The sequence below is a fragment of the Bos mutus genome, chromosome X (assembly GCF_027580195.1).
Source record: "Bos mutus isolate GX-2022 chromosome X, NWIPB_WYAK_1.1, whole genome shotgun sequence".
NCBI lineage: Eukaryota > Metazoa > Chordata > Mammalia > Artiodactyla > Bovidae > Bos > Bos mutus.
This window is the reverse complement of record NC_091646.1, coordinates 95,079,039-95,097,830: the sequence shown is the minus strand read 5'-3', so window position 1 is coordinate 95,097,830 and position 18,792 is coordinate 95,079,039. Positions and strand designations below refer to the sequence as shown.

The window sequence follows — 18,792 nt, the reverse complement described above, 5'->3', positions numbered from 1 at the left end:
TCTTTATGTATTATTTGTAAAGGAAAGAAACCACAAAATTAAGTATGAAATGTCTTGCAGAATCAAAATATCTTCTCTAGTTTTCTTATTTTGGTCTATAGTTTTTTACTTTGATCTCACTACTATCATCTCTGTGTCTAATTATTTCAGTGATGAGAGAATGTAAATGAGGTATAACAGAAGGGAGAGTATACAAGAGTATAGAGAGGATATACAGTAGATAGTAAAATAATCTTTACTTTTTATAGTAACAATTTCTATATTATTAAGTAATAAATTCGCATTTTAAATGATTAAAGATATTTCTGATGAATATGAATAGCAGTCCCTCAGCACAACTTAGTCACACTCAGATGGTGTTCAGTTCAGTTCAGTTCAGTCACTCAGTCATGTCTGACTCTTTGCGACCCCATGAATCACAGCATGCCAGGCCTCTCTGTCCATCACCAACTCCCAGAGTTCACCCAGACTCACGTCCATCGAGTCAGTGATGCCATCCAGCCGTCTCATCCTCTGTCGTCCCCTTCTCCTCCTGCCCCCAATCCCTCCCAGCATCAGAGTCTTTTCCAATGAGTCAACTCTTCACATCAGGTGGCCAAAGTACTGGAGTTTCAGCTTCAGCATCATTCCCTCCAAAGAAATCCCAGGGCCGATCTCCTTCAGAATGGACTGGTTGGATCTCCTTGCAGTCCAAGGGACTCTCAAGAGTCTTCTCCAACACCACAGTTCAAAAGCATCAATTCTTTGGCACTCAGGGTTCTTCACAGTCCAACTCTCACATCCATACATGACCACAGGATGAACAATAGCCTTGACTAGATGGACCTTTGTTGGCAAAGTAATATCTCTGCTTTTGAATATGCTATCTAGGTTGGTCATAACTTTCCTTCCAAGGAGTAAGCATCTTTTAATTTCATGGCTGCAGTCACCATCTGCAGTGATTTTGGAGCCCCAAAAAATAAAGTCTGACACTGTTTCCACTGTTTCACCATCTGTTTCCCATGAGGTGATGGGACCAGATGCCATGATCTTCGTTTTCTGAATGTTGAGCTTTAAGCCAACTTTTTCACTCTCCTCTTTCACTTTCATCAAGAGGCTTTTTAGTTCCTCTTCACTTTCTCCCATAAGGGTGGTGTCATCAGCATATCTGAGGTTATTGATATTCTCTCAGCAATCTTGATTCCAGCTTGTGCTTCTTCCAGCCCAGCGTTTCTCATGATGTACTCTGCATAGAAGTTAAATAAACAGGGTGATAATATACAGCCTTGACATACTGCTTTTCCTATTTGGAACCAGTCTGTTGTTCCATGTCCAGTTCTAACTGTTGCTTCCTGACCTGCATATAGGTTTCTCAAGAGGCAGGTCAGATGGTTTGGTATTCCCATCTCTTTCAGAATTTTCCACAGTTTATTGTGATCCACACAGTCAAAGGCTTTGGCATAGTCAATAAAGCAGAAATAGATGTTTTTCTGGAACTCTCTTGGTTTTTCCATAATCCAGCAGATGTTGGCAATTTGATCTCTGGTTCCTCTGCCTTTTCTAAACCCAGCTTGAACATCTGGAAGTTCATGGTTCACGTATTGCTGAAGCCTGGCTTGCAGAATTTTGAGCATTACTTTACTAGCATGTGAGAAGAGTGCGATTGTGTGGTAGTTTGAACATTCTTTGGTATTGCCTTTCTTTCGGATTGGGATGAAAACTGACCTTTTCCAGTCCTGTGGCCACTGCTGAGTTTTCCAAATTTGCTGGCATATTGAGTATAGCACTTTCACAGCATCATCTTTCAGGATTTGAAATAGCTCAACTGGAATTCCATCACCTCCACTAGCTTTGTTCATAGTGATGCTTCCTAAGGCCCACTTGACTTCACATTCCAGGATGTCTGGCTCTGGGTGCCTGATCACACCATCGTGATTATCTGGGTTGTGAAGCTCCTTTTTCTACAGTTCTTCTGTGTATTCTTGCCACCTCTTCTTAATATCTTTTGCTTTTGTTAGGTCCATACCATTTCTGTCCTTTATCGAGCCCATCTTTGCATGAAATGTTCCCTTGGTATCTCTAATTTTCTTGAAGAGATCTCTAGTCTTTTCCATTCTATTGTTTTCCTCATTTTTTATCTACTAAAATGTTATTTAATCTATGTAAAATAATCCAGAATTACATTCACCATTTGTCCCCTACTGTCATTCCAGTCATTTCTCTAGGACATTAACTTGTTATTAACCTGGGTGGGATCACGTGCCACTTGTCTACATTTACCATCTACTTTCCCAGCACGGTCAGCATCTATGAGACAGTCTGCTCTGCCCGGCCTGCCAACTTCCACTCCCTTTTTATGGAAACTACCTCCCAGTCTTGCCACAAGATTCTTATCATAGTTCAGTCATATGCTGTCCTCCTGGCCAAAGTGGGCAAGTTGGGCTCCAACCTCAAGGTTGGGCTCCCCCAAATCTTCTGTAGTCAAATGCAGGAAGTTTGTTTATCTTCATTTGCTGAAGCTGTAATATGTAGTGCTAGGGAGTATTTATTTCTCTACTTTTCTCTGCAGGCCTGCTTTGTCTTCTCTTTGTAGGTCTCCTTTCTCTGTCTGCTCATCGATATACACATGGCTCTGTCATGCTTAACTCTTCCTTTACTTCATGAAACACTTGGTGTCTTCCAAAAAAGATTATTCAGATGGGGGTTCTGTTATTTGCAAATAGGCATTCTAAGAGTAAATGTAGAAGAGTCTCTAGAAATAATAACTATTTCTTAAACAGATTATAAAAATATCAGAATCATCTTCCCCACACACTCTCATTATAAAATTTTTCAGGCACTGTTTTAAAAGCTGGAGATGGAATTATGAAATGAGTATCTATGTTATATGTACCCAGTGTAGTTCAAAAGATTCAAAAAAATTAGTTCAGATTAACTTCTTTTTGGTTTACTGGAAAGTTATGGATAGTATGAAGTATATGAGAGTAAGAGATAGTAATACTGTCACTAGGTTGCACAATGAGATATTTAATTTTTAATTATATTAATTTACTACTTTTTTTCTCCTTGGTTGAATTTTCATTTTTTAATTGAAAAATGCTAACATAATCACAGCCTGCTTAAATTTATAAAAAGTAAAATAAATTTGTATGAGAACAGGGGAATTTTCCACTGGAACACCTATACAGTTACTCTCTATTTCAAAGAATTATGTATTAATAATGAAATCAGACTGATGCGAACCATTTCCATTTATCTCCAAAAATTATTATGAGTTGGGTACAGATTTTGCTTTAGTGAATCATGTAGTAGCATTGGACAAATGTAGAAAAAGTAATTGTTAAGTAAATGAAATTCTATTGGCTTTTTTTTTCTTCAACCAGTAACCAATATAAAAAAAAAATTCTGATTGTTTATGCATATCAGGGATAAGAATATTAGTGTAGATTAACCACAGAATCCAAATGTGTAATACAGTTTCCAATTTCCAGTGATAAATAAATGTGAGTACTTTCTTACTAAAATATAAAACAATTTTAATATGCAGGCAACCTATAACAAGTGTTCCCCAGTGAATGTTCAGTTTCTGAAGTGAAAACATTGTTTTGTGTGACATCCTGTTATGCTTCAATGAATTTTAATAGTTTAGTCTTCAAGCTTGATTTTTATTTGAAATCTATCCTGTTGAAGGCAAAATGTTGATGCTTCTATGACATGAAGTAAGGAAGGTAAAGAAATGCTTACATTCAGGACTCATTTTAATATGTTCTTGCTACTTAAATTGTTTAAATCGTACCCTTGTCAGGTTGCAAGTTAAATATATATATATATATATATATATATATATATATATACACACATATTTCTGATAATAGAAGTTGATTAGATCTTATTACCTGAAAAAAAAAATCCACTCTCTCCTAGATAAGAATGGTCTATAAGGAGGCTGCCAACATCATTCTGAGAGATTCGAAAGGCATATAAGGAAAAAGAGTCTCTCTTTTAAATAGCTCTTGAATATACACCTTTTTATATGGCTCATATTTTACTACTTCATTACTTTTCATGATGAAAAATAATGCTTACTGTTGAAAATAACTATTTGGAAGGTTTGCAGTCTTATCTCTTCCCATCATTCTCTAGTAGCTTTTTCTCTGCTCAATACCACCAAACTCAAGGAGATCATCTTTTTTTTTTTTTTTTTTTGCAAAAGACATTTTAATTTGTAAACATCTGTTTCTGTTCTGAAGCATGTCTTGCTATACAGAAGTAGGTTTCTTCAGTGACTTCCCTGATGGCTCAGACGGTAAAGAGTTTTCCTGCAATGTGGGAGACCTGGGTTCAATCCCTGGGTTGGGAAGATCCCCTGGAGGAAATGGCAACCTACTCCAGTATTCTTGCCTGGAGAATCCCATGGATAAAGGAGCCTGGTGGGCTACAGTGCCTGGGGTCGCAAAGAATCAGACACGACTGAGCAACTAAGCACACTCAATTTTAATGTTTTTAAACATTAAAAATATTAATGTCTTAATGTCTTTTCTCTGAATATTTGATAAATCAGTTGACCTCTCTCTGGTCTGAGTTCCTTAAAAGCATCTGGTAATTGCTGGATTCCTTTTACTGCCCAATTGCAAAGATGTAACCAAATTGCATGCAGTCTCTGAAAGTCCCCCTGCTTGCTGTTCCCTTCTCACCTATTTCTTTATGAAGGGATGGGGCTGGTCACAAGCCTGAATACAATTTTAGTCTTTATATAAAGGCAAACCAGCTGTTTTCACCTATGTGTGTCATTTGATTATAGTTTACTCAACACATTAAATAGAATCCAAAAGTCATGTTGTTCATGCCATTTTGTACTTCCTATAGTCTCTTAAATCCCTTATGGTGGAAATTAAAGCATTTTACTCTGTGGCTTAAGCTGTGATGGGATTTTAGGTGTGATCATTAATTAACAACCTGTGTTCCTTCATCCAAATTTCTAGTCATCTGAAAAGTAGATGTAGAAATAAGGCAGATGGAGATCAAAAGCTACCTTTATTATAAAGGTGAACTGGAAAATGACTTGGTACTATGGATTCATTTGGGCTTGTCAATACCTTCCACCACAATTGAGTGCATTTACCCCAAACTAGCCAGTGTACAGGAATAAACGATCAACACACAAAGAAGGAAGAGAAAGTGTGCATGCTGATTGACGATATCAGAAAAGAAAGAGAAGGGTCTGCTCATCTGCTCAGGCTTCACTTCTTCACCCAAATTCACTGATCAGATATGTTGTTTTCTCTCAGAGGGCAGAACATGATGAAGGAGACTGATGCTGAGATATTTTTCCCTCCTATACCTTTCCCTTCTAGCAAATGAAAAAGCCTCTTTATGTAAACATGGTCAATAGGAAATAAGGATCCCCACCACTGCCTTCCCATTATTTTCTCTTACTTTTCACCATCTTCTTTCTGAGGGTCCAATAAAACCATCAAACCTCATTTAAATGAAAACACTAGGACCTCTCTATTCTCTTTCTACCCTGACTCCTCAAAAACACCATTGAGTTAATGAGGATTGATCACTTTCATATCTTTTTTATTCAACAACAATCTTGGGAACATCTTTGTTGCCAGGTATTATGCTGAGTCCCAGAGATGCCAAAATTAACAAGGCACAGACTGTTGTCAAGGAATTCAAGAAATTGTCTATCCAACATGTTAGATTTATGCACCTGTACTACTTAAATCAATTGGTGTTGCCCTACTGGGATATTATACTGCTTTTATTTTTAGACAGTATTTTGAAATGTGACTTCTATAAGACTACAAATTATACCCTGTGGGCAGTATTTCCCCTATGATTGTATTTATTCTTCCTAAGTAACTCTGGTCTCTGCCTTCTCTATGCCTCTCTGGAGATTAGTTCAGTGATTTTCTCTCTGTGGGACTTTTTCTGTGAGAGTAGTTTTGCCATTTAACTGCATAACAAATTCATGCCACTTCCTTTTATATCCCAGGTGTACTATAGCTTGAGGCTGTCTTTCTTTGATTAATCTACTGTCTTTTTCGTGCCTGATTTGCTGATTTGTTTGTCACACTGGTCTCATATTACGCAAAGGCCAGTCATCTTGTTGCATGTTGTATACGTGACAATGCTCATGTTGGATTTGGTCTGTAATCACAACCAGCTCCAGAGAAGCCTGTCATTGGCCCTCCCATGACCCCACATTGGCCTCTAGACTTGATCCTTCCCTCTGCTTCTTTTCATCTTGCTTTCTCTGCTCAACTCACTCCATTAAGTCTTCTGTCCTAACTACTCTAGTAAGAGTACCATTGACAAGATTGTCAGCCCTATCCAGTATGCCTAATCCAGTGGTCAAATTTGTGCTCTGAGCTTACATCTCTCTGGTTATCCCTTTTCCATCTCTATTGATGGCTCCTCTTCCTCTGACCGGAATCTCAATGTTTGAGTGACCCAGGCCTCTACCCTGAGGGCCAGAACACTCCCTTGCACAGATAATGGCCTGCATACTTCCAGAAGCTGCTGCTGATGGCATCTTCTCAGCAGTTGTGCCACTTGCCAGGCCTGGTATCCTCAGCTGTGACATCTGTACTCAGACAACTTGGGTTCTTCTATTTAATTTCTATACGACCTTGACAAAATTATTTTACTTCTCTATAAACTCTGTTTCTTCAACTGTAGTATGGAGATAGTATCTATTTCATAGGATTTTTTTTAAGATTAAGTGTAAATGCATAGAATTCTTTAAAGTGCCTGGTTCTCAGTGTGTCGTAAGTGTTAGATATTACCAGTATTATCATTTAAAGCTCTGGTTGGGCATTTTGTGACAGTGATGTATTAGAGGACCCATCTTCGGTCACTGACAAATGACAGTTCGAGATGGAAACATGATTCTTTCAATGTCATTTGGTGGGTTTTCTCATTAATACATGAAATAATATTGTATCAGAAAGTACAAAAATATGGTACCTAATCTTAAATAGATTCTGAAATTTGGTGCTACATTGCTAAATGGCTGGATAAAATGTTTATGTTACAAAAAGTTCCTTTATCTTTTATCTCTGGATTCTTGTTTAAAATGAAATGTGTAAGACAAGCATTAGCTATGTTGCCACTTTCTTCCTTTAATTTTCGTTCTGTAGTTTACTCTACTTGCAGTTGTAGCAAAAGAGTATGCAGTTATTTTAAGTTAATCAAAATGTTTGGTCTATTAAATGACCTTATGAAAGTGAAGTAAAACATGTAAATTAAATAACCCTTCAAAAAGATACACAATTTTGTAAAAATAATAAAAGTGTGCAGATGGCACATTCTTCATTATCTGTTCAAAGAAAATAGCTTTAGGTGGTTTATCCAATATCCTCTATTTTCTTTGAATACCTTGTTGTCATTATCCTCTTTCAAATTTGTGTTCAGTACTCCATTCCTTCCTTCTATGATTATTACATCCTGTCAAGCAAATGTAGATGCCTATTATTAATGAAGAGACAACTATAGAAATTTATGAAAGAACATGAATAACAGTGTTCATTATACTTTGATGTTCACTTCTCATTGAGACATTTTGGTTGGGTTTGCTATGAAGTGTATTTCTTACAGATTAAAATGGTATAAAACACACAGTTTCACAATATATTTTCCAAATAAATCGGTTACAATTCAATACTTTTTGACCATTTATCATGTTTTGTCAAGGGTTTTTAAAAATTACTAATATTCTTACACATTGAATAAAAATCAATCATTGTCCTGAGAAAATTCACCCACATATCTGGCACCCTTGACCATGATAGTGCCCATTGCATGATTTATTGCCATGATGATACAGGCATTAGGTTGCATAATTACACAAGGATGGAAGCATACCCTTCTTATTCAATGTAATGACCACTTGCCATACCCAAGTGATTATTACCATTATTGTTTTTTTTTAATTTTATTTTATTTTTAAACTTTACATAATTGTATTAGTTTTGCCAAATATCAAAATGAATCTGCCACAGGTGTGTGGCGTGTAAGACGGTAGATGATAAGTAGATAGATAAATATAGATATATCATACTCTATAATTCTCTGAAATATGTTTGATTAAATATTTTGTATGTATGTTAAGGGTATGAATACATTACTGAAATGATAAGCTCATGATTTTGGTTACCAGTCAGGACTGCTCCCATGGTCCCCACTTCATTCTTCACAGGGCATTGCTTGAGCTTAATCTCCATCTTCCTCTCACCCTTGTGCAAGTCACCACCTGGCCTGAACTACTGCAGACATCATTACCTTCTCTACTAACCCCCTTTTGCTCACTTTACCATTAAACAAGCACATCATTTCCATATTTAAAACATTCCATAGGTTCTTGCTCTTCTTAAGAAGTCCCAAATCGTCACCATACCCTGCATGGTCTTGCCCATTATGCCCATTTCATCTCTTGGAAATTTCATCCCACTCCCTTTTGCTCCACCTGCTTAAGTTATTTCCCAAAGAGGCTGAGGTAATTCCCACTGTGGAAAATTCCCTCATGCTGCTCTGATGCCTAAGAGGCATTTTCTTTGTCTATATGCAGGAGGCCCTTATCAACTTTCTTTTTAACTTTGGTGTATTGGTCTCCTCCTCAGGACCTTGGCAGTCAAGTTCCCAGGACCTGAGCTCTCATAGCCTCTTCTGCTTCTCCATAGCAGCTGTTGTCATAGTCATCACTGAAAACGTTGCGGTATCACTGGTAGTTTATTGACAATTCTTTCCTCCCAGTTATAAGTTCCATGGGGACAAGAACCTTATTTCTAATTTCAAGGAATGTGTTCAGTTATTACTGACCAAATGAAAAAAGAAATATAAATATAAATGATAAGATGTTCAAGCTGGTTTTAGAAAAGGCAGAGGAACCAGAGATCAAATTGCCAACATCCGCTGGATCATCGAAAAAGCAAGAGAGTTCCAGAAAAACATCTACTTCTGCTTTATTGACTATGCCAAAGCCTTTGACTGTGTGGATCACAATAAACTGTGGAAAATTCTGAAAGAGATGGGAATACCAGACCACCTGACCTGCCTCTTGAGAAATCTGTATGCAGGTCAGGAAGCAACAGTTAGAACTGGACATGGAAAAACAGACTGGTTCCAAATAGGAAAAGGGAGTACATCAAGGCTGTATATTGTCACCCTGCTTATTTAACTAATATGCAGAGTATATCATGAGAAATGCTGGACTGGAAGAAACACAAGCTGGAATCAAGATTGCCGGGAGAAATATCAATAACCTCAGATATGCAGATGACACCACCCTTATGGCAGAAAGTGAAGAGGAACTAAAAAGCCTCTTTTAGTGAAAGTGAGGAAATGGCAACCCACTGCAGTGTTCTTACCTGGAGAATCCCAGGGGCGGGGGAGCCTGGTGGGCTGCCATCTATGGGGTCACACAGAGTCGGACACAACTGAAGCGACTTAGCAGTAGCAGTGAAAGTAAAAGTGGAGAGTGAAAAAGTTGGCTTAAAGCTCAACATTCAGAAAATGAAGATCATGGCATCCAGTCCCATCATTTCATGGGAAATAGATGGGGAAACAGTGGAAACAGTGGCAGACTTTATTTTTCTGGGCTCCAAAATCACTGCACATGGTGACTGCAAGCATGAAATTAAAAGACGCTTACTCCTTGGAAGGAAAGTTATGACCAACGTAGATAGTATATTGAAAAGCAGAGACATTACTTTGCCAACAAAGGTCCGTCTAGTCAAGGCTCTTGTTTATCCTGTGGTCATGTATGGATGTGAGAGTTGGACTGTGAAGAAGGCTGAGTGCCGAAGAATTGATGCTTTTGAACTGTGGTGTTGGAGAAGACTCTTGAGAGTCTCTTGGACTGCAAGGAGATCCAACCAGTCCATTCTGAAGGAGATCAGCCCTGGGATTTCTTTGGAAGGAATGATGCTGAAGCTGAAACTCCTACTTTGGCCACCTCATGCGAAGAGTTGACTCATTGGAAAAGACTCTGATGCTGGGAGGGATTGGGGGCAGGAGGAGAAGGGGTCGACAGAGAATGAGATGGCTGGGTGACATCACTGACTCAATGGACGTGAGTCTGAGTGAACTCCGGGAGTTGTTGATGGACAGGGAGGCCTGGCGTGCTGTGATTCATGGGGTCGCAAGGAGTAGGACATGACTGAGCAACTGAACTGACTGACTGACTGACATGTATTTAAATGTTTTTTAGAAGTGTGCATTTGTTCTTTCAAAGTCACGAGCTATATTTGTCATACTTGAGTTCTTTCCCAAAGAGGCTGAGGTAATTCGCACTGTGGAAAATTCCCTCATGCTGCTCTGATGCCTAAGAGGTATTTTCTTTGTCTACATGCAGGATGCCCTTATCAACTTTCTTTTTAACTTTAGTATTTATGGTCTCCTCCTCAGGACCTTAGCAGTCAAGTTCCCAGGACCTGAGCTCTCATAGCCTCTTCTGCTTAATTTTAATCAATTATTTTTAATTAATTTTATACAACAATCAGATGATAACTAATTTACACTGGTCTCACTGACTTAGCTCTGATCAACCCAGTACACATAAAAGTACTATACAGATTCTCTCCAAGTTGGGAACATTGCAAAAAGTATGCTTTTAACTTGATAATATGACTTTTCAAATAAAATGCAGAGACTCTACTTTGTTAGCTTGAAGACACAATGCAGAATGTCAGTTTGTTAGGATTTTGTACCACCTGACTCTATTTTTCTTCCTTATGTGTTCATATCACTATATTTTAGTTAAAACAAGGGAAATATGTAAAGTGTAAAAAGTACTAATATGGTTCCTACTTGCGTGACCCCTGTCCTCCCCTTGCAGATAATCAGGTCTGTGTTTTGTACCAGTGGATCTTCTTAGGATTAGAATTATGATATCTATAGTAACAGATTCCCTACAGGGATTTCAATGCTTCTGAAACTAAATTTAGCTTCTCATTTCCTATCTTGATTCTGACACAGCCATTCCCATAAAGACTTCGATAATTAAGCAGAAACAGATGCAGATCTCAATAGTATTTGCTTTGAAAAATATGTTATTTGAATGCAGTGGAAATTTCATCTCCCATTAAAAACTCTAAAACTCTTAAATGCTGCTTCTCAGTATGGAGTATGGCTTCCAATGGAACATTTCCATATCCCATCCCCAGAACAAATCAATATATTAAATGTAGACATATTGATTTTGCTACAACAAAGAATGGTTATCAATAGGAACAATTGCCAATTTGGTCAACAGGATGAAAGCTAGTAATTCAGAAGGTCTGAGATTTATTTTTGTACATAAAAAAAGAAAAAGATCTTATAAGATTATGGATCAGTCTGTTATTTTACATTAATAAGGTTTACTGAGTACTTATTAAATGTGACTTGGGATTTACTGAGTAATTATTAAATGTGACTTTCTTTATAAATTATGTTTATAAGCTTTTAATATATACAGCATATCATATTGTGTTTATAGTAAATGTTAATAGTAAATGTTATAGTAAATGTTAATTTTTAGTTTCCATTTGTCTATTTCTTATTTTATTAGTCTGAAATTTAAGAATGGTGGGATTAAGGATAGTGGGTGAATTTTTTTCTATATCCATTCATTTATTTAACTTTTAAAAGCATACTGAATACTATTATATACCTGGTAACGCACTAGGTATTACAAACACAAAGCTAAATAACATATACCCTCTCCCTCACTCTAAATACCTATGTATGATTAGTGCTGACGTATAATTGATTTTGAATCTATATGTATTTAGTTGAATTAAAATGCATTTAAATCTTGATTTTCTTAGACAAACCTATGAAACGTGAATTTGAATATGGCATTGAATTTGAATCTGAAGATGAAGAGGCTAGTTTGGAATCCTGCGTGGCTCTATGTTTGATCAAAAAATCTTATAATGCCAATAATGAGCAGATAACATTGGTCTTCAGTCTGATATTTACACCAAACAAACCAGTGAGGTAAACCTGCTTTTACAAACCCTAATTTCTTTAAACAATATTATTACTCTTTTAAACTAAATAATGTGGTCTTTTTCTTTCCATCTTTCTATTTGTCAGTTGCATTACTTCTTTGATGCTATTGAGGTAAATAGATTATTTCTAGCTATCCAGATGTGAAAAGTATTCTGATGAAAAAGAATAGTCCAAATTATTAGAAATCTGAGATATCCTTCAGGAATTGTGACTTCCCCAAGGTCATTAGGATATGCTATTAGCAAAACAGGGCTGTCTACTTTGAAAAACAATTTTTAATTGCAGACTTGGTGCTATACATTGGCAACATGGAATTTCTCCATACTACTTCTCAGAACCAGTTCAAATGACGAAACTGCTGAGTGCCCTCCTTTGCGATTGCTGTCATTACCATTTTACCATTCAAAACCATAGCATTGTACTAAAGGTAAAGTATAAGAGGGTCATACTGGAGTCTGTGCGAATAGTAAGCTTTGAATACCTGTCCTTTGGAAAACCTCGTCCAGTGTCTTTGTATTTAGTTTTTAGGCAACTGATACTTAGCATCTACACATACTGTATGATAGGTCACATCTGAGACAGGATTTTATGTCTTGATACAGAGACACTGATTAGAACTGCAAATAAGTGCAAAATACAGCCTGGCCATGAAAAAACAATTGACAATATTACTTGTGCTTTTAACCATTTCTATAATTTAACTATGCATTCAATGTACCCATGTGTGTATTTAAAGTGGCTTTGAGAATGTAGTCTAATAACTAAAAGATAGCAGGGTCCCCTTCAGGAAGCAGTAATAAAATCAGATTGTAAAAAGAAAGTACATATTAAACATTATTTTCATAATTTTCTATGGGCTTTTTTTTTTAATTTTCTTACTTTTCTATGGGATTCCTTGGTGGCTCAGTGGTAAAGAATCTGCCTGCAAAGCAGGAGACACAAGTTAGATCCCTGGACCAGGAAGATCCCTGGAGAAAGAAATGGCAACCTACTCTAGTATTCTTGCCTGGAGAATTCCATGGACAGAGGAGCTGGTGGACTGTAGTCCATGGAATCACAAAGAGTCGGGTACAACTTAGTGACTCAACATTTATATGTTAGTATTTTTTCACATTTAGCTTAGTATTATGTTGATTCAGTGACAGGGAAATTACCAGCAAAAACCAGAAGGGGAAAATGTTATCATTAGTGAGTATGAACAGAACCAATGTGAATTTATATTTGTTCCACATTTGGTGAGTTTAGAGCTTCTTGGTGAATATTTGAGAAGCTGATTTAGGACAACTTATATTCATGATTTATAAATTTTTGTGAGTGTCTTGTGGTGTTCTGATGTAGTTTAATAATTCTATTTTATGCACACATACTCATTTGTTTTTGTCATTTCTTCTTCCATATGTATTTGGGATGGTTCACTGCAAGACATACCATTAAATGATTAAAATAAATAAATAAATAAATAAAACCAATAGCTTTAAATTTTGAAAAAGAACAAGAAAATAATTATACCCAAATCACACTGTTCCTACATAATTTAAGTAAGTATCAAATTTAAATCTTCTCTTCCTGATTGACATGGTAAAAAGTACAACAAAATTTTCATGGGTTTGTTAAAGAAAATATTAACACTGTTGCACAACAGTAAAAACAAGGTAATTTTTCATGTTTATCCTTTCATAGAATACTGCTGACATAATAAGAGTAATGGTCAGAGCCTTAAATGTGTTTTTACAAAAAATAAAATATAGTAAAAACAAAAATATTATTCCTTAAGATCTTGACCTTTTTTTTTCTTTAGTTTTTTCATTGGAAAAGACTCTGATGCTGGGAAAGATTGAGGGCGGGAGGAGAAGGGGATGACAAAGGATGAGATGGTTGGATGGCATCACCGAGTCAATGGACATGGGTGTGGGTGGAGTCCGGGAGTTGGTGATGGAAAGGGAGGCCTGGCGTGCTGCAGTTCATGGGGTCGCAAAGAGTCGGACACAACTGAGCGACTGAACTGAACTGAATGGGGCCGGATGCCACGATCTTTGTTTGTTTGTTTGTTTGTTTAATATTTAGTTTTAAATCAGCTTTTTCACTCTTCTCATTCACCTCATCAAGAGTTTCTTTAGTTCCTCTTCACTTCTGCCATTAGAGTGGTATCACTCGCATATCTGAGGTTATTCATGTTTCTCCTACCTATCTTGTTTCCAGCCTAGCATTTCTCATAATGTGCTCAGTGTATAAGTTAAATAAACAGGATGACAACAGACAGCCCTCTCGTACTCCTTTATCAATCCTGAACCAATCAATTATTCCATACAGGGTTCTAATTGTTGCTTCTTGACCTCCATACAGGTTTCTCAGGAGACAGGTAAGATGGTCTGGTATTCTCATCTCTTTAAGTGCTTTCCAATTTGTTAATGATCCACACAGTCAAAGGCTTTAGCGTAGTTGATGAAACAGAGGTAGATGGTTTTCTGGAATTCCCTTGCTTTCTCTATGATCCAGTGAATGTTGGCAATTTGATCTTTGGTTCCTGTGCCTTTTCTAAACCCTGCTTGGATGTCTGGAAGTTCTTTGTTCACATAATGCTGAAGCCTAGCATGCAAGATTTTAAGTATGACCTTACTAGCATGGGAGATGAGTACAATTGTCCAACGGTTTGAGCATTCTTTAGTACTACCCTTCTTGGGAACTGGGATGAGGATTGACCTTTTCCAGTCCTGCGGCCACTACTGAGTCTTTCAGAATTGCTCACATACTGAATGCACCACTTTGACAGCATCACTTTTTAGAGTTTTGAATAGCTCTACTGAAATTGCATTGCATCCACTAGCTTTACTGACAGCAGTGCTTCCTAAGACCCACTTGACTTCACACTCCAGAATGTCTGGCTCTGGCTGACTTACCACACCTTTGCAGTTATCTAGTTCATTGAGATCTTTTTCGTGCAGTTCTTCCATGTTTTCTTTCCATTTATTCTTGATCTCTTCCACTTCTACTAGGTCTCTACTGTTTTTGTCTGTTACTGTGCACATCTTTGGATGAAATGTTCCCTTGATATTTCCAATTTTCCTGAAGAGATCTCTAGTCTTTCCCCTTCTGTTTTCCTCTATTTTTATGCACTGTTAATCAAAGAAGTCCTTCTTATCTCTCCTTGCTGTGCTTTGGAACTCTGCATTTAGCTGGCTGTAACCTTTCCCTTTCTCCCTTGCTATTTACTTCTCTTCTTTCTTCAGCCTCCTCAGATAACCACTTTGCCTTCTTGCTCTTTTCTTTTTCTTTGTGATGGTTTTGCTTCCTCCTATATAGTATTACGGACCTCCATGCATAGTTCTTCAGGCACACTGTTTATAAATCTAATGCCTTGAATCTATTTGTCACTCTACTGCATACTCATAGGGGATTTGATTTAAGTTTTACCTGGCTGGCCTAGTGGTTTTCCCTGCTTTCATTAGTTTAAGCCTGAATTTTGCTATGAGAAGCTGATTATCTGTGCCACAGTCAGCTCCAGGTTTTCGTTTTGCTGACTATATACAGCTTCTCCATCTTTGGCTATAAAGAATATAATCAGTTTGATTTCAGTATTGACCATTTGGTGATGTCTATGTGTAAAGCTGTCTCTTGTGTTGCTGAAAAAAGGTATTTGCTCTGACCAGTGGATTCTCTTGGCAGAATTCATTTTGAACTGCTTCATTTTGAACTCCAAGGCCAAATTTGCCTGTTACTCCAGGTATCTCTTCTCCAAGGCCAAATTTGCCTGTTACTCCAGGTATCTCTTGACTTGCTACTTCTGTATTTCAGTCCCCAGTGATGAATAGAACATCTTTTGTTGGTGTTAGTTCTAGGAGGGCTTCTAGGTCTTCCTAGAACTGATCAGCTTTAGCTTCTTTGGCATTAGTGGTAGGGGCATAGACTTGAATTACTGTGGTGCTGAATGACTTGCCTTGGAAACAAACCAAGATCATCCTGTCGTTTATGAGATTGCACCCAAGTACTGCATTTTGGACTCTTTTGTTGTTTATGAGGGCTACTCCATTTTAATGTTACTAGCACTGTATTGAAGGGATATTTTTAAATTTTTGGTACCAGTTTTTTTTTTTTTTTATATAGTATAAGGAATGCAGCATTGAACATCCTTATACACATTGCTTCTTGAAATCTTTGAAGTATATCTGAGGGAAATTACTAATAGTGAATTAACTGGTTTAGTGTCTGCACCTTTCAAATTTGATAATATATTATCTAACTGTTCCCCAAATTGTTGAATAATTTCACAGTCCAATTTAAAGAGGCTAAGAGTTCCCAGAACTGTTCTAAAAGATTTATGTAAGAAGACTGTGATTTCTTAGTCCATTCTGACATATGATATGGCTTACAACTATAGAGCTATGTGTTTGAGTTATTTCCACCCGAAGCAAGCAAACACATGAGTAACTATTCTTCACCGTCAGCTACTATGTCTCCACTCTTCTTCAGAGCCAACTGCTTAGAAGGCTATATTTACTGTCTTCATCAATTCAATTGCCATTCAATTACATGTTATTGTAAAGTGTTCATGATATTTATCAGTTGTAATTTAATTTTTTAAAGCTTCAGTTTAAGTCAGCTTTGGGGGCATTGTAAGTTTTCACAGAAAATATAATTTTTCTATGTGAAGCAAGAGTTCAAAGAACTTTTTCATGATGTTTTAGTTTGAACAGAAAATCCCCTTATGGAATACCTTTTAGTGTAACACTTGGGTCCATTTGCCAACCTCTCCTCAGATTCTTAAGTAATATGATATTCTATGGTGGGTACAGAAAATTTGTAGAGTGAATTCTACAAATGTTACTAATTCTTAGTAAGTAACTAGACAGTAAATGAGATACCCTGTGAAATAATTACCTCAAAGGGAGGGTAATAATAGGGACTCTGACCTACAGAATTATTCCTTAGATGTAAACAGCCCATCCACATCTTTTCCATCTACATTTTTTAAAAGAATTAAAAGTTTCAGTTTTTTTTTTTTTTTTTTTTACTGAAACCACAGTTTACTTACATTTTCACCTTAGATGTTAACCTGCTATACTATATCCCCTTTGCTTGTTTTCCTGCAATATCCTTTATAAATCTCTTTTTCTATTCAAGGTCTCAAGTTACACTGAAAGTGGAGTGCATGACAGATGGGATCTGGACGTTTCCCATGATGCTGATTGCTACTGAACCTGATGTGGATGAGGTCTTTGATATTGAAGGGGTTGGTTTATTTAAGGAAGCTACTGTTGACTTCAGGCTGACAAGTCAGTCAAGGTAATACATCAAGCATATGTGTGTAACTGGTTTTGTGAATGTAATTTATGCTGAACTGGGAAACAGAATTTAAGATGGAAAATTCTATTATGTCATCTTTTTCTGGTTAAGTCAGAGAAGTATTGCCTCTAGGAATCAAAGCTTTATATATTTCATATTTGTTATTTAAAACTTGGAAAATAGAATCCACAAAGTGAATACCAAAGAACAATAAGAACAAGTAAATAGATATTGAAATTTAGAATATTTCTATTTGTTTTTCAAAAGGTGTTTTAATGTATTTTTTCAAAGATAGATGGGAGGTTTCTCAGTAAATTTTAATGGTTTGGGGCTATTAAGTGATTTAACTAGGTAGAGGTGATTAGGTAACCTACATTGAGATTCCATTTTCTGTATTATTCTGCTTAGTCACAGCTATCTTTGTTATACTTGTGATAACATAAGCAGCATGACAGTAATACTTTTACCTTTCTCAGATGTAAAAAATGTTTTTACAGCTTTTTTTGAGGTATAACATACTTACCATAAAATTCACCCATTGTCAGTGTACATTTCAATATTTTTTTAAATGTGCAGAATTTGCAATCATAGCCACATTCTAGGTTTCGAACTCATCCTTCAGTTTTCACTTCAGTCACTCAGTCATGTCCGACTCTTTACGACCCCATGGACTGCACCATGCCAGGCCTCCTTGTCCATTACCAACTCCCAGAGTTTACTCAAACTCATGTTTATTGAATCCGTGATGCCACCCAACCAGCTCATCCTCTGTTGTCCCCTTCTTCTCCCGTCTTCAGTCTTTCCCGGCATCAGGGTCTTTTCAAATGAGTCAGTTCTTTGCATCACGTCGCCAAAGTATTGGAGTTTCAGCTTCAACATCAGCCCTTCCAATGAATATTCAGGACTGATTTCCTTTAGGATTGACTGGTTGGATCTCCTTGCAGTCCAAGGGATTCTCAAGAGTGTTCTCCAACACCAAGGTTCAAAAGTATCAATTCTTTGGCACTGAGCTTTCTTTATAGTCCAACTCTCACATCCATACAGGACTACTGGAAAAACCATCAGTTCAGTTAAGTCGCTCAGTCGTGTCCAACTCTTTGCAACCCCATAAATCACAGCATGCCAGGCCTCCCTGTCCATCACCAACTCCCAGAGTTCACCCAAACTCATGTCCATCGAGTCGGTGATGCCATCCAGCCATCTCATTCTCTGTCGTCCCCTTCTCCTCCTGCCCACAATCCCTCCCAGCATCAGGGTCTTTTCCAATGAGTCAGCTCTTCACATGAGGAAGCCAAAGTTTCAGCCTCAGCATCAGTCCTTCCAATGAACACCCAGGACTGGTCTCCTTTAGGATGGACTGGTTGGATATCCTTGCAGTCCAAGGGACTCTCAAGAGTCTTCTCAAACACCACAGTTCAAAAGCATCAATTCTTTGGTGCTCAGCTATCTTCACAGTCCAACTCTCATATTCTTACATGCCCACTGGAAAAACCATAGCCTGGACTAGATGGACCTTTGTTGACAAAGTAA

The 18,792-nt window shown here is 37.2% G+C and overlaps 1 protein-coding gene across 3 annotated transcripts in view; it reads left to right on the top strand.

The window, feature by feature from the left end:
- The window catches only part of CFAP47 (cilia and flagella associated protein 47), a 502,187-nt gene that overhangs the window by 446,174 nt on the left and 37,221 nt on the right, over positions 1-18,792 (top strand). For all 3 annotated transcript variants that reach the window (XM_070365964.1, XM_070365963.1, XM_070365962.1), the window contains 2 exons: positions 11,796-11,967; positions 17,101-17,262. In XM_070365964.1, the coding sequence (XP_070222065.1) occupies positions 11,796-11,967; positions 17,101-17,262 (334 nt within the window). The remainder of the gene's footprint in view (positions 1-11,795; positions 11,968-17,100; positions 17,263-18,792) is intronic.